Source organism: Penicillium longicatenatum (assembly GCF_028827895.1).
Source record: "Penicillium longicatenatum strain IBT 33135 chromosome Unknown contig_3_segment0_segment0, whole genome shotgun sequence".
NCBI classification, from domain to species: Eukaryota; Fungi; Ascomycota; class Eurotiomycetes; order Eurotiales; family Aspergillaceae; genus Penicillium; species Penicillium longicatenatum.
Window position 1 is genome coordinate 3,095,099 of NW_026643121.1, and position 23,252 is coordinate 3,118,350.

The 23,252-nt window shown below is 48.2% G+C and overlaps 7 protein-coding genes across 7 annotated transcripts; 2 read left to right on the forward strand and 5 right to left on the reverse strand.

Annotated features, from left to right (window-relative positions):
• Window positions 1–564: 564 nt before the first annotated feature.
• Window positions 565–2,147, reverse strand: N7484_006509 (WW domain-containing protein; the record flags this gene model as incomplete). The annotated part of the gene is made up of 4 exons (XM_057116927.1): window positions 565–1,509; window positions 1,564–1,713; window positions 1,777–2,020; window positions 2,080–2,147. 4 exons carry the CDS (start codon window positions 2,145–2,147, stop codon window positions 565–567), a joined length of 1,407 nt encoding a protein of 468 aa, XP_056972810.1.
• Window positions 2,148–2,576: 429 nt separating this feature from the next.
• N7484_006510 (uncharacterized protein) lies at window positions 2,577–4,664 on the reverse strand (the record flags this gene model as incomplete). The annotated part of the gene is made up of 1 exon (XM_057116928.1): window positions 2,577–4,664. One exon carries the CDS (start codon window positions 4,662–4,664, stop codon window positions 2,577–2,579), a length of 2,088 nt encoding a protein of 695 aa, XP_056972811.1.
• Window positions 4,665–5,543: 879 nt separating this feature from the next.
• On the forward strand, window positions 5,544–8,043 carry abp2 (putative ARS binding protein Abp2; the record flags this gene model as incomplete). Its single annotated transcript, XM_057116929.1, has 2 exons — window positions 5,544–6,197; window positions 6,247–8,043. The coding sequence occupies 2 exons, from the start codon at window positions 5,544–5,546 to the stop codon at window positions 8,041–8,043; spliced, it is 2,451 nt and encodes an 816-aa protein (XP_056972812.1).
• A 1,024-nt stretch (window positions 8,044–9,067) lies between these two features.
• N7484_006512 (uncharacterized protein) lies at window positions 9,068–9,696 on the forward strand (the record flags this gene model as incomplete). Its single annotated transcript, XM_057116930.1, has 3 exons — window positions 9,068–9,103; window positions 9,165–9,231; window positions 9,281–9,696. The coding sequence occupies 3 exons, from the start codon at window positions 9,068–9,070 to the stop codon at window positions 9,694–9,696; spliced, it is 519 nt and encodes a 172-aa protein (XP_056972813.1).
• A 1,491-nt stretch (window positions 9,697–11,187) lies between these two features.
• N7484_006513 (uncharacterized protein) lies at window positions 11,188–11,880 on the reverse strand (the record flags this gene model as incomplete). Its single annotated transcript, XM_057116931.1, has 3 exons — window positions 11,188–11,537; window positions 11,614–11,680; window positions 11,797–11,880. 3 exons carry the CDS (start codon window positions 11,878–11,880, stop codon window positions 11,188–11,190), a joined length of 501 nt encoding a protein of 166 aa, XP_056972814.1.
• A 1,138-nt stretch (window positions 11,881–13,018) lies between these two features.
• Window positions 13,019–13,687, reverse strand: N7484_006514 (uncharacterized protein; the record flags this gene model as incomplete). Its single annotated transcript, XM_057116932.1, has 1 exon — window positions 13,019–13,687. The coding sequence occupies one exon, from the start codon at window positions 13,685–13,687 to the stop codon at window positions 13,019–13,021; it is 669 nt and encodes a 222-aa protein (XP_056972815.1).
• A 6,102-nt stretch (window positions 13,688–19,789) lies between these two features.
• N7484_006515 (uncharacterized protein) lies at window positions 19,790–22,279 on the reverse strand (the record flags this gene model as incomplete). Its single annotated transcript, XM_057116933.1, has 4 exons — window positions 19,790–21,331; window positions 21,422–21,945; window positions 22,073–22,088; window positions 22,175–22,279. The coding sequence occupies 4 exons, from the start codon at window positions 22,277–22,279 to the stop codon at window positions 19,790–19,792; spliced, it is 2,187 nt and encodes a 728-aa protein (XP_056972816.1).
• Between the last annotated feature and the right edge of the window lie 973 nt (window positions 22,280–23,252).

Below are 23,252 nucleotides of genomic sequence, written 5' to 3' on the forward strand. Positions count from 1 at the left end.
CTCTCTCTCTTGTTGGAGCGAAACGATCATGTATATTGTAGGGAAATAAAAGCTTTTTGGCAAAAGGTGTTTCAATTTGGGCCGTGAAAGATGTCGGAGGTTACTACATAAACCCATATTGTGGTCACGTGTGGTCATTCGAGGTTTCGCAGTCCTGCAAAGGCGAATCCTTCGGGGCCTCCTATATCCAGGAGCAGCTTCTTGATACACCTCCTATCAGCCTGAGACGACCAACGCAGGAAATATCAACAAGGATTCATCCATCACTGTAGAAAATACACCAATTACGAAGAAAATTGGCTTTTTGGCAAATTAACGCTCAATGCCTGCTTGGGAATGTGGAATTCTGGAAAGGGCAAAAGTAAAAGTCTCTAACTAAATAGCTGTTCAAAAAAGAAGACAGCCTTAGCAGCCTCAAAACAAGTGGTTGATCTATTCAAAACCGAAGAGGGAAAAAAAGAATAACTGTATGAACTGAGGTACGAAAGCCACGTGTGATATGCAACACGGCGCAGAGCCATGAATCCATACCCGCCAAGTCCCTAAAGTTCATGCAGCATCATTTCATTCGTATCGAGTCGAGGGTGGAGGTCCTGATGTTGATGGCGTTGATCCCCATGGACCACTGACGAATTGCGGATCCGACGCCGAGATTCTTGATAGATGGGAATCCGTACCAGGCCAGTCGTTATACTGACCAGTAGTCTGTATATATTGATGCGGATATCCAACGCCGGGCATGTTGCCTCCCGGGTTACTTGGCTGCTGCTGGGGCAAGTATTGATGGGGACCGAGCTGGGCCAGAGAATTTTGGTAGAAATGTCCGATAGCCTGAGCTTCTGGTCCCGGTGGGACTACCATTGAGTTAAGCCCCGTTCCAGATTGAGAGCCTGCCAGATTAGCACCGCTGTACTGCATATGAGAAGGAGCGGCTTGCTGGTGGAACGGGCTATGATGAGATTGAGATCGTGACATCGAATGGTTTGCCTGTTGTGCGGATCGATTCGAATTGTGATCACTTCCAGGATGCGAGTGTTCGGAAGAAAGTGACGATCGTGAGGTGAATTCCCCAGATGACCAACCGCTCGTTTGCGGTGTTGGATACGAGCCGATATATGGTCTGGATGGATTGGTGGAGCCAGGATTGGTGGAGACGGCGTAATGTGGAGTGTTTTGGTGCATAGGTTGTTGCTCCACCCGCCATTGAGGCTGAGGCGGGGTTTGATCAGCTCTGACATCTGAAATTTGGCCTTCGGGAATAGCTACCGAGGAAGGGTATGCTTCCATGTGGTGTAATGGTTGAGAGCCTCTTATGGCCAAATTTTGATAGGGATCTTGGTGCTGCTGAAGGTTGTACCCACTGGCTTGTCCGGCCACGAGGTTGGAATTGTGACCCCAAGAGTTGCCCATGAAAGGCTGCTGGCCAACGTGATTGGCCAGCGGGTTACCAGGGTAATATGATGGTGAATCGATGTTCATGTTTCCGGAAGCTCCATGATGATGCAGTCCCTAGGTCCCCAGTCAAAAAACGCTAATGGCACAGTATAATAGACCTTGACATACCGAACTATACCCACTTTCGGTTAATGGAGCAGTTTGGCCGTATGGATAACCAAGGTGCTGGCCAGTCTGGTCTTGATACCATCCTGACTTCCCTGGATATCCGAGAGACGTGGCCGCAGGCTGTCCATTGAGCTGGGCATCTAGGGAGCTCTAACCCACCATCAGTGTCACTCTTGCAATGGATGTGCAGACATAATGAGCGCGATTCCCTACGGAGGTCCTCGCACTGGCTGCGGCAGCTTCAATTCTTTCCGCCAATGTGTTTGTCAAAGCAGTCATTCGGGGGCTGTTTGTTGACGGTCGCGAGGGTGGTGCTTGTGAGGGGCCGGTGCCGATGGACGTGGGTGTTGTTGACGGCGTAAGAACGACAGGCTCGGTCGGAATTTCCCATTGTGATTTGCCGGTCGCTCTTTGGACATAATACCATTTGCGCTGGACTCCTTCCCATTGAGGGAGCCTTAGACGCGTGGACCGTCAGTATTTGGGCGAAGGACACATGGGTCAAAGCAAACCTACCATCCCTCCGGCATTCGGGGAGGTGGTGACGACGGACCTGCCGTGTCTGCCGGCGCATCTTGCGGCATTCTGCTCTTTGAGAAAATAAATTTCAGGCCCCAAAAGATGTCGAAAACATCGTAGACGAAGGAAATGACGATGTGTTCCAGGTGCGTTAAGACGATCATGTGGGGCCCTGGGGCTTGGCAAGGCGATCACGAGTATATCACGAGTATATCACGAGTATATCACGAGTATATCACGAGTAGATAAGTTATCTCTGGGGAAGTCACGAGAGTGCAAATGGTAAATAGTGTTACATTGCATTGGCCACAATTCTTATTCAGTGGATAACTCATGTATAGAATAAGAAGACGAGATCTGCAATCATCCCATAAGGGGAGCAAAGACACCAACCCCGTTCTACCTAAAACCTTCCCTAACTAAACGTATACGCCAGATATGGAAACATCAGTCTTAAAAATAACAGAAAGTAAAAAAAGAATATCATAGCAATATTACCACGCATGGCCATCTTCGGACTCAAAATCAGCGCCGGAGTCCCAGTCCTCATCGCCACTAATTTCGGGATCGAGAAAATCTTTCTCGTTGAATTGGTTTTCGTTAGGTCGTTGATTGTCAATGCGGATCGTGAAATGATCGCACATTCCCTGGATATTATCCCGATCAACAAGTTGGTTGTCAGTATGAGAGTTAGATGAGGTGAGCTCGTCTAAGTCGGTATCTTCAGGAACTTTTTGATGTGCTATGCGGCTGCTGTGCCGCTTGGGGGTGCGTGATTCACTGTCCACAGTGCTCGGACGGGCTAAGGCTTCTGAAGTCGGAGCACATTGAACAGGCGCCAATGGGCGTTTTCGCAGAGAACGAAAGCTTGGATCGGGCGGAGGGCTACGCCGCAAGAATACTTTCTTGAAACGGTCTTCCCATTTCTTTCGGAATTGAGCACGATCCCGCCATTCAATGGCGAGAATGGCACTGATGTCTACCCGCCGCAGATCTTTCAATTTGGGCGCAGTCTCCACAAGAGACATGAAGAACATTTCCGCCACATCTAACTTCCAGTGTCGAAGCTGATACAGCTCAATCTCTTGTATAGTCTCAGGCCAGGTTGGATGTTGATTGCGAAAGATCAGCTGTTTAAAATGGGGGTCGAGGTCATGGTAGCTTGAAGCGTCATACATCGAAATATCTACCTTGAATCTTTCCAGTCGTGAACAGCAAATACCAAGATGGGGCATAAACTCCAGATTCATGTGGCGATTGTGCATAAGGGTCAGATCAAGAAGCTGTCCTCCGTGAACTTTGAGGAGTTCGGTGACGTTACTGGCCAACAGTCGATCGCAGTTGGAAATTGTCAATGAGCGGAGCGTGGGTGGCATTTGTTCTAAAATGCTACCTGTCAAAATGCTGCACTCGTGGAACTCAAGACGCTCTATGTCTGGTAACGCCTTGAGAGTGGTGGCAACAGCGATTTCCTTGCCAGTAGTGTCCTCTCTATCATAATCAAGGAGATGAACAAGCCGAATGTCTTTGACTCCTTGGAATGAAGCACCTGTATGTTTTTCCAGCATGAGAGGAAGTAACGATGCCGTGTCAAGAAAGCGACCGTTCCACTCCCAACTGCGAAGTTTGACTCCACTTTGTTCAAGTGTCGAAAAAAGAGATTGTGAGTAGCTCCATTTTGCCTGGGTAAGAGCCACTCGCGGTAGCCCCAACACAACATCATCGGGATGGTATATGCGTAAGGTGTGAAGTCGGGGGGTTTTCCGTAACAATTGGAATAAATCGAAGTAGCCGAGCGTCGGGCCACTTTTCAGAGTAAGAACTGTCTCAGCATCGATGTAAAGCTCTCTGATCTTCCCGGCGTAGTTTATGTATTGGGAGTCCGGTGGCATCGAAAGGAGGTTCAGGAGACCATGCCCATCATATGCGGAAAACACCGGAGGCCGATAATAAAGAGCTGCAAGAGCTGCTTCCGAGAATCCACGACACAGAGCAGCGATACCTAGCAGATTGTTGGCAGACTTCGTCTCCGGCGTTTTGCCAGGCGTTTTTTTTGCCGCCTGGTTTTTGGGGTCGTCGAGGGGGTAGAAAGCTAGGAGGAATATTTCAATCAGGATGTGATATGGCAGCGTTTGCCAGGGGGGTATAACGCCAGAGCCAAAGAAGAACGATTCTTCTGGTTGGGCTTTGGTTCGCTTTTTCAGTGGCTGCCCTGATGCCTTCAACCTTGATCGTGGTCGTTTATTTGCAGTGGACCGGGAGGATCCTGCACGTCGAGTTGGCTTTGAAGTATGTGAAATAATTGGGGAAATGCCAGCAAATTGTTCCGCAGCTGGAAGCCCAGTGACAGTTGCTGTGTCGTTCAACACGTCATCATCCGATAACGCCTCCAGACTTTCATCGGTGGACTTCTCTCGATATGATCGGCGTGTTTTAGGGGTGCTTCGCGGGCGCAAGGAAAGTGGATCACGTCGAGGGGCATTCCCTTCCTGGTCCCACTCGTCCGAAGTGGTCTCCTCATGATATGACGAAACCTGAGTTCGATTGTGACGAACGGGCCGAGACGAGCGGGCGGGCGCCATGGTGGGCTAACGCAGGGCTGAATCAAGAAATGTTAGTCCTGCATGTTCCGAGCGGTCGCGACCAGCTTGGTAAGGCGAAAGGAATGCTGGGATGAGAGAAGTAGGAAGGAGGTTGTAACGCCATCTTCAAATCGATGCGCAGGAGCGATCGGCGTTATCGATAAGCAGGTCCAGGACGCTATACCCAATATAGATTAGCGTGACATGTGATATGGACTTTTGCACTTGAAACTGCTTCAAGCAGTCCATGCTTCCGCGTGATACATGTACCTATGCCATTACGTCCCTTAATACTTTGTTCATGGCTTCACAAAGCTCATCTGGTATGCCCATGATCATCAATTCAGAGACATATCCAGGGGGAAATATTTGACTCCCAACATTTGAAGCTGGGAGTATATTGTGCAATTAAACTGTAAGTTCCCCAAACGGAAAAATAAAACCAACCATGACACCTGTGAGCTTGGACAATCAACTTGAACCGCGATTTTGTAAACACGGAGTTAATTTCATCTCCATTCAAAAGACGCTAGTGCAGCATGTGACCAAGTGAGGCACCAACCCCCGCCCTAAGGCAACAGCGCTATACCCAATCAAGATGCACTAGATGCGCCCAAAATAGAACTCAGCTTGAGCTTGAAAGCGCTTCCAGCCACCTCGAGGGGTTTCCTCGTGGGAGGTTATTGCTTCCCTCAGCTCTGTGGACGGGATTACTGCTTGCCATATATTCTCGAATTCTTTGCCCTAGGTCACGAGGAACATCCGATCGATGCGACCCGTCTGGAGACCCCATAATCGCTGGCCTCCACTTATTGCTGTCGTTTGGCCCGCACTTGAGTTGGGGCCTTGGAATTCAAGGCTGGCTCCCATTCCAACTCGATGGAAACTACCTTCCCCGTCATGATGGATTCAACAGACCGTCCAACCCGAAGTGAAATCGGTGCATCGCCGATGGTTGTTCAGCAATATGCGCGATACCCGCAGACGCTAGAATCGTCACTCCGCAGTGCCTCATCATTAGGGAGTGCGCGCAGCCAGGCGGAAGCCCACAAATCGCCTTCTTTGCATCGTAAGGGAACCCCCAGAAGCGTACAGTCTTCTCCGAGGGGAATGAGATCTGCTATCCCCGCATCAGCTGTGCGCTCAGGGCCGTCAATGTCACCACCTGTGTTTGATGCCCTGCGTCATGCGCCGATGAAAGATGCAACCGACCAAGCAGAGTCCCGAGTCCTACCATCGCGCGATATCACTGATGACAATATTGATGACGCATATGTATTGTTTATCTTCTACTGCAATCCCAATGTCCCCTCTTCCGTTGACAGCTCTGAGCTTCGAAAGACATTTCGCTGTCCTCCGCGCAGCGATGGCAAAAGCTTTAGCGTCTTTAAGTTATATGAATTGATTCGAAAACTTGATAACAAGGAGCTTAAAACATGGATCCAGCTGGCAATTGAGCTTGGCGTCGAACCTCCGTCAATGGAAAAAAAGCAGAGTACACAGAAAGTCCAGCAATATGCCGTTCGACTCAAGGTAGGCTGAAACTATCGCCTTTACATGTTTTGTGACTGACAGAATACAGCGCTGGATGCGTGCTATGCATGTCGATGCATTCTTCGAGTATTGTCTTGGGCATCCCCATGCATACTACACCCAGTTACCGCCCTCTGGTCCGTTCGTCAGTGAATCCCGTGATGGAGTGCCATTAGAGGAGGACCTTGCTCTTCGAGCTCTTGTTCCTCAATGGAAGCCCAAGAGGGGCAGAAAAAGAGCCGACGAAAGGGAGCTTGATGAGGAAAAAGCGACCAAAAGACCATCATTAGATACTTCGGTAGGAAGCCTACCGCCAGGTGGCTTTCAAAACCACTCCGTCATTTTTCCACACAGTGCTATACCCTTCAGCGCCTTTCCTGAAGATGATCCGTGGATGACAGCAAATTCCTCATTTCCACAACCTGGTACATCGGAACAACAAGGTCAGGATTTACGTTGGCGGCTTCCAGATCGAGAGACATCACCAGCAGGCTATCCCCAATCCGCAATTCTTCCACGAGGTCACCAGCCAGATATTATCATGTCGGCCGAGCCGCGTTCTGCCGTGACGCCATCATCCGGAGAGAAAACTCGTGCCAAGCGCAAACATGGCCCCGCAGTCTCATCCGCCTGGCCAACTAGTAATAGCTCATCCAATGGCAAAAGTCGAGGCAGACCTCCCAATAAACCGTCATCTGGTTCCTTCAATACATTTCAACTCCAGCCAAGCAGAGAGTCCTCACAAGTACCACCGATTTCCGTTTCTCAATCATCTCCACTTGTAGTGGATCAAAACGGCACGCCAAGCACCGCGCCAACATCATCCTATAATCAATTATCAACGCCTGCAACCCAAGGCAGGCCAGGGAAGCTTCAACTCCAAGTTCCACAGCACATGGGCGCCCCTGTACGACTTGCCACGCCCCCAACATTACTAGTCAATGGCGTCAATGGGGGAGTCACTTCTCAGCATACAGAATCCCATGCCGAACCTCAAGTTCATCCGCAAGCTCATTCCTCGGCACTTCCCCAAACTCACCCTCCAGCTCACTCCCAAATACCTTCTCAGACTAGTCCCCAAATGCCCAATCAGCCTCAGCCTCAAGCTCATTCTCAGCCACATCATCAAGCTCATCCCCATTCTCATCCCCACGCCCCTTACCATGCTGATCACAGAGGTCTCGGTGAACCTGGTCCCACTGTGGATCAGAGGACTACAACAAGCGCTCCAAAGATACCGTTCGACGAAATCATCCGCGCTCTTTCAAGTGAGCTGCTAGTAGCGCGCGTGATGAGACCCACGCCACTAAGCTCCGAGGAGGCTCACACACTGGCTGCCATGATGGTATTCAATTCATCTGCCCAGTATTCAAAACTACCAATTGAGCTACATTCCTACCTCCTGGCCTATAATCTCGGTGTGGGGCACTACTTTGGATTTTCGGCGCCTCGGCAGGTACCCATGGTTGTTCATATTGAACACCCGACCCCGGATGCGGATGATCAGGCCTCGGGCCCAAAAGAGCCTCGATACAGTGTCTCATTTGATCACAACCCCACTGGTAATTTCTCAACCCATACAGCTATTGGAAACATCAATCCTGCGATTGCTTTTGTTGGGCCACCACCCCAACCGCCTGCTCCGCCTCCCGATGCTCTAAGGAAGATCTCTGAGAATGACGATCTGTCAAACATTGACATGGGGGATGATGACGTTGATCATGCCGCCTCTGATGCTACCTGGAAGCAACGATTTATGAAACTTCGATCTCAAATGCAGAGGAAGGATCGTGCTCTGTCACAGTACAAGCGTAAAATTGTTGAATCAGTTATGGCTGATATTTGATCATCGGTTCGCATCGTTGATAATACACTCCTGTTAGCCACAGGTGCTCCTGCTTCATTTTATAAGACGATACCCCACAATAGCATTTCATGGATTTTTTGGGTTTTTAAGGAGTCGATTTATTGGATCAATTTGGACTCGGTGTCTCCACATTCAGCGATACAAAGGAAGCTTCCAGTCGACATGTAACCTAACAAAGAAGAATCATCTATTTCCTAGATTGCATGATAAATAACTGGCTTGGGTAGGTATAAACATGTCCCGCACTGCGTACAATCTCACGGCTATTAAGTACCGTTTTTCTCACTATCCCCGCAAATGTGCCAACATCCTCAATTATCTATCAATTTCTCAGCCTTTGGAATATATTTAATTCATCAAAGATGAAGGAATGGCATTAGAATACCATGCCAATCCAGAAGGCATATCCTTTTATGTGTTTCTTTTCACTTTGAGACGTCAAGCCAATTACATTCCCCAGGACAACGAGATTTTAGATCTAGACAATACCGGCGCACACAAAGCAGCGTAAGTCGAGCTATATGCCACCTGTATGATGAATTCTTGCCGGTTACCTATTCCCCATACGTTGGCCAGAGACCATCAGAGAGCACGTGATGGCTCACGTAGAGCCAGGAAATGGGGTCATTCTGTTTCACTTAGTCATTGTTTGCATATCAGAGCTACCTTTGAAATGGGTGTCGAGTGGTGAAGTTGGATCTCGACGTGACAGACGTTGAGGGTCGACAACTACATAGAAGGTAGACAACATTCCACACTGAAAATCAACTAGAAAATGCTAGGCACCTTCATTAAATTATCTGATGCTTTCAATTGTGGTATAATTGAAATGAAAGTTTACACACAGCTAAGCTATAAAAGCAGGTTTCGCCACGGGGTTTCTTTCTTTCCTTCCTTCCCCCCACGGCTCTCTCATTCTATGCCTTCGCATGAGTACCCGTTAAAATTGTATGCCAACATTCCAACCTTTCATACTTATCGTGCCTAAGACGCACCAACCACTATGCCTATTCAATGGGACCGCGAGGCAGACGCAAAGGTAGTTGTTCAATTATTGTACTTTAGACCCAATCAGAATCATTTGCTCACTTTTCTACCAGCTCATTACGGCGTTAGCCACAACTGGCATACCCGATTTTGAAGCTGTCGCTCAAGCGATGGGCGAAGGTAAGCTGCCTTGATATCCCGTCAGTTTCCTGTATTGAAAATTCCACAGGAGTCACTGTATCTGCGATAAAGCATCGCTTGGTTCGAATCCGAGATGCAGCTGGGATTCCATCTGCTCGTGAGGCCAAGAAAAAAGACAATTCCAGCATCGCCAACCCAAGCACCTTTACTGAGCTCCACACTTCCGCCAAAGCCAAGTCCCCTGATAATGGTCACTCATTCAAGTCCACTTTCACCACCGCCAACAATAAGCGCCGTAGGCTGAAGAACCCTGCCTCTACCGGTCTTGTTCCCGCGGGAAAGGGTATGAAAGCCAAGCCTGGTGCATGTACAGCGTCTTCTGTTGCCCGTTCCTGGAGTAGAAAGACTGTTCTGCAGTCTCCTATACCTGAGGATGAGAGTGATGAGTGCAGTCAAAAAATTGAAGAGAAGGATACTGAGTTACGAGGATATGATAGCTGCTGATACATGTAGATATGATATCGTCACTCTCGCGCGGCAATCTGCCAGCGGCATCTGCCTATTATCTTTGGTTTTTTAATCATCTTTTTGTTTGTTTCTGGGTCTTTGTTGTGGATCTCCTGGTCACCTATATTTAGAAAGTAACGGCCCTCGATGGCAGACCATAGACCCATGATTGTATTGATTTTGTTCCGCGGGCATTAGGCAGGTTTCTATATTTATCGGTTAGGAAATAATTGAAACTTGTTTTTCTCTTATATTGTAGAATTTATAGAGGCTTTGGTGAAATATTTCTCTTGGAAGGGCTTGGATGGACTAGAATACTCCGAGAATTTTCACGTTTTGGATATTTTAGTGACTCCAAAGCGGTTTCATAAAGCTTGAGATAAATTTACTCAACACATCACTGTAGAACAATTCTAAGTAGTCACAGCAGACTAGGGAAGAAAAGGTCTCACGCCCAGAAATCTCCGCTATGGTGCTGGAGAGCACCGGAAACTCCGGTCCGGATCCTAGCACCTCTATGAGAATTGAATATACTCCCTAATTCCCAGCCAGACTTTCATGATCAATTCGAGATGAACGCATAAATTGCCCATAGACAGTATGTGATTTGTAGATCCTCTAGCCAGGCTCGAACATTTCGGCCATTCAAATGCACCTACCGATGGATCAGTTGGCAAGCACTCGTGCACAAGAATCCCCAATTCCACTGAAGGTCTCTATGGCCTTAAACAGATCCATTCATTTATGAAACCACAACGTCTTCTATTAAAGGAATTTTACTATTTTATGACTTTGACAGATTTTATAGTTGATGCATGTTACTTGTTTATGACTGATGAACACGATTGGTTTTGACTGACAGTCATCGATTGGATTCAACTGCCGAGAGAAAGTAAAAGCGAAACAGCCTTCGCTATTAAAATTGTGTTGAATGAAAATACCATTGCTTTACATCACTAGCGGACTATCCAGGTGGTCAATATCAAAGGGATGAATCCTTTGAGTAAACGCTACAGTGGTGATATTGGCTCCTTGATAACCAATGCCCACGGCGTTGCTTATAGTCCCATCGTCCAACTGTTCCAGTCATGAAAATAGCAGATCATAGACACCTGCACGAATGAAAAGCTTGGATTCTACGTCCTGACAACAAATACAAGAGGGAAGAAGTATAGCAGCCCAGACAAGGGTCTAGAGTGATTACAGAGCGCTGAAAGTACTATGGCTGATTCCAGACACTACAAAACCCGGGAAGGCTCATTCAATCGGCTATCAATGGTACTCTGTGATTCAACCCCTGATATGAGGATACATAACAAGAGATACATAGCCTTAACACATGAAAATATGCCTCTCGTTCACACAGAGCCTTCCAACCGCTACCCCGCTCAGTCCTGCCATAGCTTCATTCTCAAATCTCAGACACAGTCCGCAGCACTCCCATTCTTACCGATATCAATGCTTAGTTGGAGCAGCTATCCCAGTAGCCTAGGCGAGGTCAGACTCGTTATCTGGATCTTCACGTGCGGATCGATCGGCGTCCGAGCTGAGATCGTTTCTTGGAGTTGAGTCTTCAAGTAGACTGTTCTGCAAATCCTCGTGCAGGAAAACGCTTGCTTTGCTCTTGGTCATCCGCGCAGGTTTCTTCGATGGTTTGCTCTCGCTTGTGCCGAGACTGCGCTTGCAAGGATGCTTGGTGATGACCGGAAGGGCCGAGTCAGTGTCACCTGCGCTCGTGTGATCAGGAACGACGGAAGCCTTGGTCTTGGCCTTCATCGACTTGATCCTGGCAATTTGCTCTCTGATTGCACGCGCACTGGGGCTTCCACTCTCCTGAGCTATGTAATTTACCATTAGTTAAGAACGTTAAAGCACGGCAAAATATCAGGTGTCAGAAATCAAGATAAAACTTACGCCACGCATCTGAGATCAACTGTGCATCTACCTTGATGCTATGCGTCTCGATGAGCTTAGTGAGCAGCTGGTATCATCTTTGTGTCAGTAAAGGTTATCATGAGTCCCGCAATGCTGCTTTTATAAGTACATCGGAGGATTCTCAAGACAAGATATTAGACAACCGCAGGGAAGAGCACCTACAATAGCATTGTCATGCTCGTCCCACTTCATGTTCAGCCGAGATGCCTTAGCCAGTTTGGCAGGTTTCTTTTCAGGAGAAGACATCTTGGTGATGGTGAAGTTGTCGATGAAGAGTGAGATAGTAAGGTTGATGCTAGAAGGACGAAAGTAGGATGGGTGTATGAGAGTAGAAAGTGTGAGATTAAGAATTTGAAATAGTGGGACTAAGAGCTTGAAGAGGTGAGATTAGCCATGGAAGAAGGATGAAGCAATATCGGAGAGGTACATGGAGGTTAGGATTTTGAGAGCGTTGATAGAAGTTGCCCTTATGTTGTGGAAAGCCATAAACTACAAGCTATGAATTTGAAGCAGGTCTTCAACGCTTCTTCTATTGCCTCTATTGTAAAGGCCAAACTCGCGGAGTAAGCCACTATACAATGCTGGGTTACTCATTGTAGAGATTTGGTTGCAAAAACATGAGTACTTCTTAACTTCTGGCCTTCGTATGATGCACGTGACCGCCAAACCCTACCCTTGGTGCTAATGCCTTTTAGCAAACAGCAGATACGGCCTATATCGCCAGGAATATTTCTACATTTTGAACATTTTGAATTTTTAGTTTCTCCTCTTTTGACTGACAGTAATGTGCATGCATTAATTACGGCTCTCTGCTTGAAATGGCTGATGTGAAACGGGAGGTCGCCTTCATGGAGACAACTCTCGACAAAGAAAATTATCTACCTGGATTGTCTAGCTCAAGCTTCCCTTATAAAGAAATCGTATCAAACCTGGTATTAACATTCATAATTATGATTATCGTTGAGTCTAAGAAGGACTGCATTATGTAATAATTGCAGGCATGAAGGATGTAAAGAACGGATGCAGGGATTCGAAATAGCATATCAGGGCCAGTCACCCTGAGCTTGGAGATAGAGATTGAGAAGTGAGTTACAATTGAGAGCCAAAGGGGTCTCTCGTGCCCTGTGAATGATTGTTGCCTAAATTCCTTTTTGTTTATCATGATTTAGGAAGATAGACGGTTTTCCAACGGTCCTTATTGGGGGTAGTTAAATATGGAAAAATATTTCACTAGAGAAGACCCATTCCAGGTATGTAAATCGGGAACTAATCTAAAAGCTCTGGAGTGTGCACAATTGCTAATGCTCCCAAAATCAAACGCGCAAACCAAATGCAATCACCATAGTTTTCCGGTGTTGCGTAACTCAAAGAGGAGGTCGGGTCCTCAGTTGGGCAAGCGGTCTTCGAACCTTTCCATTGACCCGGCGATCTGCATCATAAGAAGACTGAAAGTCTGTTCGATGGCACGCCGGTGATCGAGGTTGTCGTCATCAAGGGCGTCGTTGATGTATTGGATTTTTCGTTCCACATCCTTCATCGCCCCAGCAACTGACCTGCAGAACTCCTTTCGTTTGGCCATTACTTCAGAGATAGTCCTTTGGGTGCGGCGTCGTACAGTTGGGCCCAAATGGTCGGGGAGATCTTCGGCGTCAGCTTCTGGTTGGGTTGCTTCATTGTTGGTCGCTTGCATGTTGCTCTCATTTTGTTCTTGGGAAGAAGAAGAGGCACAGTTACCAGCCTCAGAAGCTGCTGGCGAAGGGATTGATGGCCGTTCCAGGCATGCTGGGCGATTCTCCGCTTCCCACTTGGCCATACAGCGGCGACAAGCTTGCCAGCCATAATTGCGGTGGACCTGAGATTGAAAAACGCGGGATGCTTGCATCCAGAAACTCTTTGGCTGCTGAGAGAAAGTCCCCCAGTGAGGTAAATCATGGCAGACCTGAATAAGGGCATATTTCTCGTCCTCAGTAAGTTGTCGGCCATGACCGGGGGCGTCTGGTGGACGACCCTGGAACTCGTAAGGCGGGCGGGCAGAGAAGGTATGAAAAGCCATAGCTGGAATAAATAAAAGAGTTCCTTCTCTTTGTATGATAAAAGTTAAGAAATGTGGAGGATGGTGAACAGAACCTTGGGGTGTGGAGATAGATGAGCGGTTATCCCAAAGGGGACTAGCTCCCGCGGTGGCGGTGTTTCCGCTGAGCTAGTGCGCTGTTCAAAGCAGTGAATTTCACGTAGACAAAAAGCAACGCTGCCGATTCTATGTACATACTACTCAGAAGTGAAGCGAGATGAGGGGGTTGTCAAAATAAGCGTGTTCAAGGTTTGTTTTTCCGCTCCTAGCGTCCGCTGGCGCTTATCTCTCCGCCTCAAGCTCCAAAGCGCACACTATACGGTGATATTCCAGCGGCAACATTCACGCCTCCCAATGGGACGAGCAAAACAATCGTCTCAGCAAGCAATTTGAAGGCTCAATTTCCGCTACTAGCATTCGCTGGCGCTTGTTTGAACCAAACCATACACTATGCCCCAGTCGAGGACATTATCTCTCGGATAACGAAACATCGACTTCACCACTTCGCGGAAGTCTCTGAAGAGTAAAAATGTGTCTTTTTCAAATGCACTAAGAAATTTGGAACTGATCGAATGTTGTTTATCTAGGTACCGCCGCCGAAAAGTTCTCGATTCTGGAAACATGACCCCAAGAGATCGACCGAGCAATTGACAGCATCATCGACTATGCTATCAGCAGTTTTAGCATGACACAAAAATATTTTTTTAACGGGGAATCCGTTGGATTCTATCTCACATACGCGAACATGTGTAAATCGTTGAAAGGAGAGATACTCGACAGGATTCTGGTTGTCAGCAAGGAGAGCCTTGTTCGACAAGACCATGTATTTCTGGAGGTTCTGTGAGACAACCTCTAGGTATGTTTATTGGTCGAGCTCCACTGAGTTCTATTGATGCCATCTTGTCCCTTGTCTGGATGCTTCCCTTTGTCAACATCTTCATTGTGCTGATCGACGACTTATCTCACACACGGCTGTGGGACTTGTCAAGGAAAACATCAAAGCCAGAGGTGATGCCTCGATTCGCAAGGATAATACCAAGCAGCATGGTTCCTCTAAGCCTACAATACTTGAAAGGCACTCGAGCTTGATAATGGTCTCTCCACGGTGGGACCCGCACAGGGTATGAAGGAGTCAAACATCAAATCGGCAAGGAAACTATTAAGCAGCACGGCGACTGGAGCCCACACCACTTTTTTTACAAGATACAGGGAGGATCGAAATCAGTTCCACCACTTACGCACAGAGATTCTTTCTCAAACCCTCTTTCGAAACCCCACTATACCTGATATAGTTACTCTACCCCTGACCCCTTTCTTGGCGGTATTCCAGTTCAGTTGTAAATAACAAAATAAAAATAGCTTCGGTATTAAGCTTGTATAGTCTGATCTTCTACAACGTTACAGCCGCAAGCAAGGTAAACAGATGGAAAATATTGAGCGAACATCTGGGGCTGGCTGGGTATTGGGGGTTGCACGTGACATGGCGATCTGGGGATTCATAGAGCATGATGGCCCCTCTGCCCCTCTCAAATCTGCGGGCCGCAAAAAGATAAGGTAGTTAAAGACTACCGTATGACGTTTTCGATTATTGCAACCACGAAGTCACGAAGTGAATCATTTCGATTCCATACTGTACTATGCGTTTCAAATCAGTGGGAAGCAGTAGCACTTTCAGGTAATGAGGTCCAAATGTGTTTCTATGGGAATTTTGGGCTGGTTATCGCAGGCTGCGATTGATCTGACTAGGCTAAAAGCCATAAATAATTTCCTGGATTAGCGCGGTAGAGTCACCTAATGATGAGGCTGAGGCCATGCCCCTCATTCAACTCATAAGACTCTAAGGTCTTTACAGTATCTTGAAAAGCACAAGAGGCGTTTAAGTTTACCATGGCATCAATATCATTCGGTGACAATAACTATGCATTGCAAATAGGAGAAAACCATGGGCCAATCCACGCGGAAATCCATCCGCCTCTAGGTAAGCCAAAAGCCAGATATGAAGATCCACTAACTAACTAATCATCTTCTCAGAGCGACCGGAGACCCCACCCAGCCCACTCTCAACTATCCCATTCCTGCGCGATATAGACTTTGTGAGCCGCGACAAGCCCCTTCACCAGATACACGAGAAAAATGCAGTACCAGGCTCGAGAATAGCGCTAGTCGGTCTCGGCAGTGTCGGGTAAGTGCAGAGCGATCATTCTATATTTTATAATCATTTTATATTTTGTTTCTCACAACTAGAAGGAAATCGCAACTGGCTATTAAATACTCTTATCGCATTCGGGCCGAATCGCCGGCAACGTGGGTTTTCTAGGTCCATGCGAGTAACGAAGCGCGGTTTAAGCAAAGTTTGCGGGATATCGCAGACCGGCTAAAGATCCCAGGTCATCTAGATCCCACAGTGAATATATTTAAATTGGTTAAAAGCTGGCTACGGGATAAGAAGAAAGGAGAATGGGTCTGTATTCTAGATAATGCCGACGACTATGAGTTTCTCTATTCGCTTCTAGTAGTTGATAAGGGAGCTCCAGCGAAACCACTTTTAGAATATATCCCAAAAAGCCGAAATGGGTCTCTTATAATTATAACTCGGAGCAGAGAGGCTGCGCTAAAGATGGTCGCTCATAAGGATTTAATTAAAGTTAAACCGATGAAAAAATCCAAGGCGCTAGAGCTTCTCCAAAAGAAGCTTAAATAGCCGGAGGAAGACCAAGATAGTGAGAACTTAGTGGAGGAGCTCGAGCTTATGCCGCTGGCGATCGTCCAGGTAGCTAGCTATATTCGAAATCGAGCTCCTCGCTGTTTGGTATCACAATATCTTAAAGACTTCCAAGCAAGTGACCGCGAAGCGACTAAGCTCCTTAAGAGAGAAGCAAACTACCTAGATCGGGACTGGGAAGCGAAGAACTCAATTCTAGTGACCTAGCAAATATCGTTCAATTATATTAGTCGCCAAAAGGCATCTACGGCGGAACTACTTTCTCTTATGAGCTTCTTCGATCGGCAAGGGATACCAGAGAATCTTATTCGGCCCCACTTTAAGGCCAGCGGCATCTCTACTTCAGAACTCTTTAACAGCTCTACTAATGGAGAAACAAGTGAATCTGATATAGGACCCGATTTTAAAGATGATATTACAATGCTAAGGGACTATTCATTTATATCTACCAGCGAGACCGGGACTTTCTTCACGATGCATCGACTAGTGCAACTAACTACACGTGCATAGCTCAAGTCTCATAAGAAAATAGACCAGTAGGGGGAGAAATTTATTAGTATTTTATACCAAGAAGTTCCCACCAGTCAATACGAAAATTGGGAGAGGTGCCGGTCGCTGTTTCCTCACATTCGATCAGCAATATCTCAACAACCAAAGTCGGAGGATTCTCTATTACAATAGGCCACAATCCTTTATAGAGGTGCGTGGTATACATTAGAAAGCGGGAATATCGAAGATGTAAGGGCAATGGCTTCGAAATCAAAAAAGCAACGAGCGGAATTATTAGGTGGCGAGGCTAAAGAGGTCCTTACAAGTACAGCGATGTTAGCAGAAGCATACTCACTTAAGGGCCAGTGGGAGGAGGCCAAGAAGCTCAAGGTGCAGGTCCTAGAGACTCGCAAGACGAAGCTCGGCGCGGACCATCCGGACACGCTAACGAGTATAGCCAATCTCGCGTCGACATTATGGAATCAGGGCCAGTGGGAGGAGGCCGAGAAGCTCGAGGTACAGGTCCTAGAGACTCGCAAGACAAAGCTCGGCGCGGACCATCCAGACACGCTAACGAGTATGGCCAATCTCGCGTCGACATTATGGAATCAGGGCCGGTGGGAGGAGGCCGAGAAGCTCGGGGTGCAGGTCTTAGAGACTCGCAAGACGAAACTCGGCGCGGACCATCCTTCCACGCTGACAAGTATGGCCAATCTCGCGTTGACATTATGGAATCAGGGCCGGTGGGAGGAGGCCGAGAAGCTCGACATGCAGGTCCTGGAGACTCGCAAGACGAAACTCGGCGCGGACCATCCAGAAACGCTAACGAGTATTGCCAATCTCGCGTCGACATATGGGAATCAGGGCCGGTGGGAGGAGGCCGAGAAGCTCGAGGTGCAGGTCCTGGAGACGAGTAAGATAAAGCTTGGCGTGGACCATCCTTCCACGCTGATAAGTATGGCCAATCTCGCGTCCACATACAGGAATCAGGGCTGGTGGGATAAGGCTGAGAAGCTCGAGGTACAGGTCCTAGAGACGAGCAAGACGAAACTCGGCGCGGATCATCCAGACACGCTAACGAGTATAGCCAATCTCGCGTCGACATTATGGAATCAGGGCCGGTGGGAGGAGGCCGAGAAGCTCGAGGTGCAGGTCGTGGAGACTCGCAGGACGAAACTCGGCGCGGACCATCCTTTCACGCTGACGAGTATAGCCAATCTCGCGTCGACATTATGGAATCAGGGCCGGTGGGAGGAGGCCGAGAAGCTCGAGGTGCAGGTCCTAGAGACGAGCAAGACGAAACTCAGCGCGGACCATCCTTCCACGCTAACGAGTATGGCCAATCTCGCGTCGATATATGGGAATCAGGGCTGGTGGGATAAGGCTAAGAAGCTCGAGGTACAGGTCCTAGAGACGAGCAAGACGAAACTCGGCGCGGATCATCCAGACACGCTGACGAGTATGGCCAATCTCGCGTCGACATTATAGAATCAGGGCCGGTGGGAGGAGGCCAAGAAGCTCGAGGTGCAGGTCGTGGAGACTCGCAGGACGAAACTCGGCGCGGACCATCCTTTCACGCTAACGAGTATAGCCAATCTCGCGTCGACATTATGGAATCAGGGCCGGTGGGAGGAGGCCGAGAAGCTCGAGGTGCAGGTCTTGGAGACTCGTAAGACGAAACTCGGCGCGAACCATCCTTCCACGCTGACGAGTATGGCCAACCTCGCGTTCACCTGGAAATCTTCAGGTCGCAGTGCCGACGCCGTCGAATTGTTACGCACATGTTCAGTGAAGCAGGAACAAATACTAGGGCCGAACCACCCGGACACTTTATCTAATTCTGGAACATTGCTGGAATGGGAAACGGAGGCGCTGAATGTCGATGCCTAAGTGGGGTAAACGCTTGAATACAATATGTATATGTTTACATGACAATGTATATTCTATTTACTAATTTCTCGAATTAATTCGCCAGTATACCTCATTATACTACGGACCGAGGGAAAGGGCTTCACCTCAGAGCTATGGCGGGTATTGTTACCGAGGGTGACGACAGTAAGGTCACACGAGCGAGCTAATGAACAACGTCATGGACGTATTAATGGTAATAGTATTTCATGATATTTATGAAATCCAGTCTTCCATGATACTGTCTTTCGATACGATTTAGCGATTTCGATCCATCCTGTACTCAATCCCAAAAATATTTTTTTACAACGCAAGAGTGTGATATAACCGGAAGAACAGTAAGAACACATCCAGAGAATCACGTCAAATACCACTACTGGAGGAAGTACAATTTCTCATTCCAAGACTTCTATCATTCTTCTCTATTGCAAGATTTCTACCACCCGTTGAAACATATCAGTACTGATTCCATATGCAAGAAGATTAAACTTTAAGCAGCAGCACGCATCAAACAAGTCCCAAGAGCCACATGTCGCTCGGAGTTTTTCTTCTTCCCTTATCTACCACCTGGGCACCTCCCAAGGTCAAGCTTCACCGGCGTTATCTCTAGTCTCTTCGACAAATACGTGTGAATGTCACCTCCAAGGGGAAGATCGGGTATACGCAGTCATCGGTTTCTACCTTTCCAACGAGCACGAATACTTGCTCATGTATCTATCTCCAGAGTAGGTTGATTATATTCAAGAAAGACTATCCAAGTCTGTAAAGACACATGGATATCTCTCTCGTATGAACCCAGATCGATTGATGTTTAGTTTATGTCGTAACTCGTTATATGCAAAAGGCGTCATGTATATACAGCTTGACGCAGTTGAAGAGATAAACAGAAGGCATAGCCAGGTCTATGGAATCTGCTCGGGGGGAAGAAAATAAAGATACTGATAAGCGGAGCCCAGCTCTAGAGCTTAATGACAAAGCTGAATCCATTGAGCGACGATATCTTCCATGTCATGAGCGATTCCCCATTGCGACGAAAGACAACGAAAAAGCTTTTGAATGGAATTGAGCTCGTACAGAAGATTCCGAACAGCACCACCGGTGAAGACGGGAGGTATTCCTTGGTCCGTTGCGACAAAACGCCGTGTTTCTGAGCCAGAAGGGGGTCGTATATCATCATGACCAAGGTGAAGGTCTGAGTGAGATAGCAAGGCATCCTGCCAAACGATGTTTCGTGGAAGATTCACCGTAGCTACCCCAGCAAGAGTAAACACAACATAAATCGTAGCAGCAGCAAACAGGGAGCTTGGCATATGCACCACATGGGCACGACCACGAGGCAACTGCTCGATGATGTCTTGAATAGCGACGGCATGCAGAACTGCTCGCTTTGCGTCCTCAGTGTTGGCCCATTTTATGAGGTCGAATCCGGCCCGGGTTGTTCGACAACCACCAGAGACATGCTGTGGTATATCATAACGTGAACAGACATGACGAGATAAAACTGTTGAGTTGATCATTGTATCTAGGCAGACGGTATGCCAGCGCAAAAGAATCTCCAGTCTCTCGGCGGCAGAGAAGTGCAGACTCATAGAGATGGTCTCGTGAACTTGAGCCAAGGCCCTGCGTACATCGGACTGGCCGGGAACGCCCACCGCTAGATCATGATCATCACTGTCGGAAACCAAGGACTGAAGACCTTCCAACACAACCCGAAGAGCGAAGGCGGAAAATTGGTAATCAAGGGCCCTGAAGTTACCGACCGGTGGGAATAAGGATCGGAAGACAACCCGAAAAGAGGATTGATCGGGCTTTTGTGAGTGCATGTGTGCCAACCACTCGTCAGGGCTGCTCGCATCGAAAGCAGGCTCACTACTAGGAAGAATCAGAGAATTCGAGACATGTCGAGCCGATGCTCCGTCACCAGACATCTGGGCTACAAGACCATCAAGCACGTAGTATGCGAGCAGAGCCCGCTGCTGTATTTCCCGCGCAGCCCATATCCGCCACTGGTGCTCCTTTTCGGCAGCAGGAGCATCATTGGAAGGCAGATTCTCCATCGAGTAGGGCTCACTGTCATACATCCCACAATGTCGAGCCCAGAAGAAGCCCAACGGACGGAAAACTTGGCTTGTGGTTCGAATTGCACGATTCCTGGACAGTGCTCCGTATATTTGACCGAGTAGTGCAGTGATCATCAACTGCACGCCCTTACAGGTGTCGTAAGGGCCGTTGTGTGTGATCAGAGATTGCCATGAGGTGGCGACAGCGGTATGTGCAAGCCTCCATAAAGCTTCTCCTTTTGCAACCGCATCACTTGGGCCAAGATACAAGGATCCTATGGCGATGGCATTGAGCAGTAGAGCATGGGTGCATTCTCGAAATACAAAGGTTGCTCGGTGTAGTATAGGGAATGTTGGAATAAAACGGACAAAGAACATGTGCAGACACTCGTCTAGGAAGACGGATGTGATGGACGAGGCTTTGACGGCAGCGGTAACGCTTGAGGACTAGTATCATCATTAGCAGCCCCTTGTGTCGGTAGATCTACGGCCGAGACTTGGGCTTTGTTGCCTATTTCAAGGGGCTAAGAAACCTACCGAGCTATTGATCATTTCCGTTACATCGCGCACCGCCTGGTGTCCACCACCAGAGGGAATAGCGCCGACCGATGAACTGCGATCGTCAAATGAATTGGGCGATCCAAAGTTCATCCCATTAATATCCTGTACGACGGGCGGGAATGGCAATGTCCCCAACGGCATCTGCCATTGATCGGTGGTGTCTGCAGACATAAGACTCTGAAATAGATTCTCCGAGTCTGGCCAGACCAAAGCGAAATCCATATCGGATGCGACATTGTGCATGCCCGGATGATGCACAGATTGGGATTCATCCCAAGACCGACTAGTGGCAGAAGTAGAAGCTGGGCCCGTTGGGGATGCGCTACTGGATTCCCAGGAAGCCATTGAATCTAAAGATGCCGATGGAGGAACTCCGGCTGAATGTGGCCCATCCTTTGCGTTCATATCACGCTGATGCAACTTCTCATGCCGAGTAAGGGCATCTTGGCGGGCGAACGGCCGGTGACACTCCTTACAGACATAAGGCTTAGATCCGGTGTCTGTATAGTTAGTTCCGGTCAGCCGACGGAGTCTTTCGGAATCAAAGAGATAATCAAAGGCATCATCGGCATAACAATGACAAGAATAGAACTATGCACGAAAAGCGGAATGGAAGTAAGCACTTACGGCACCGCTCATGTCTCTAAAGCGGTGTTAGTTCTGTTTTTGCCTCTTGGTATCTATTCGGGGAGCTGCCCCTCAAATTCGTGGGGACGAGGGGACACTTACTCTAAGATGTTCGGCCTTGGTAAATCCTTTTTGACACACACGACACACCAGTTTCTTTACCCCTGTAGGCGTCGGTGGTACCGTCATGATCTCCATTGACGCCATATGACTTTACCTTGGGGCTGAAGAGAGAGTGTGGGAGGACAAAGTGGTGAAGGGAAGAGAAAGTGGTGGTGTGGGGAATTGTGGGGATGTGGCACTATCTACTTCCCTTTGCGCTTTCTCTCTCCGCGCAATTGAAAACCGGGGCGTGGGGGATTACGAGTCCCTTCCCAATCCCTTACACCGGAAATGGTTTATTGAGGATGGACTGGGAAAAATATGGGGCCCATCAATCTGTTTGGCTCCCATCGGAAATAATAGCCACAGGGTTGAGAAACATGAGCGTGGCTCCAAGCCATCCAAGTGTGTGGCTCCAATGATCCTCTCAAATTCGCCCCCTTTGACACAATTCCCTATCTAACTACCGTGTTGTTTTCCCTCCTGGGTCACTGGGCCACAAAGGGCCAATAGTCAGTTCCACCAACCGTGGGTGCCGAGGCTGGGTTCCTCCCCAGACAGAAAGAAATCGCCAACTTTGGAAAGTCTGGAGAATCCTTTATGGGGAAACGTGCGGCCAAGACCCTCCACCCGTCACGGTTCGGTAATTAATCGGCGTGAGCATGCCGCATGACCAGCAAAAGGCTTTATCGGCTAGCCGTTCTCAAGTGCCAGACTGTTCGATGACTAATCTTTATGACATGGAAAGCCGTACCAACTCGCTCCTGACTCGCCGATGCCGATGGAAGGAATCCACTCGGTGGACCGTGGAGACCCTCCGCATTTCTCTCTAGGCGAGCCGAGCCCGGCAAAGAATACCCCAGGCCGTATCTCCGGACATGGCGTACTTAGCGTCGTTATGCACACTCACCGGGCCTGTTCTCGGCACGCCACATAGCCCTTAGGTTCAAGCTTTTTCGCCTCGTCCAACGGCATACGCGTGAAATTCCCCTCCAGATTAATCAGTCATCCAATCTGCCTTTCGGCTCCTTCTTCTCTTCCAAGCCCTTCTAGCACACTTGTACTCGTAGTTTTTTCC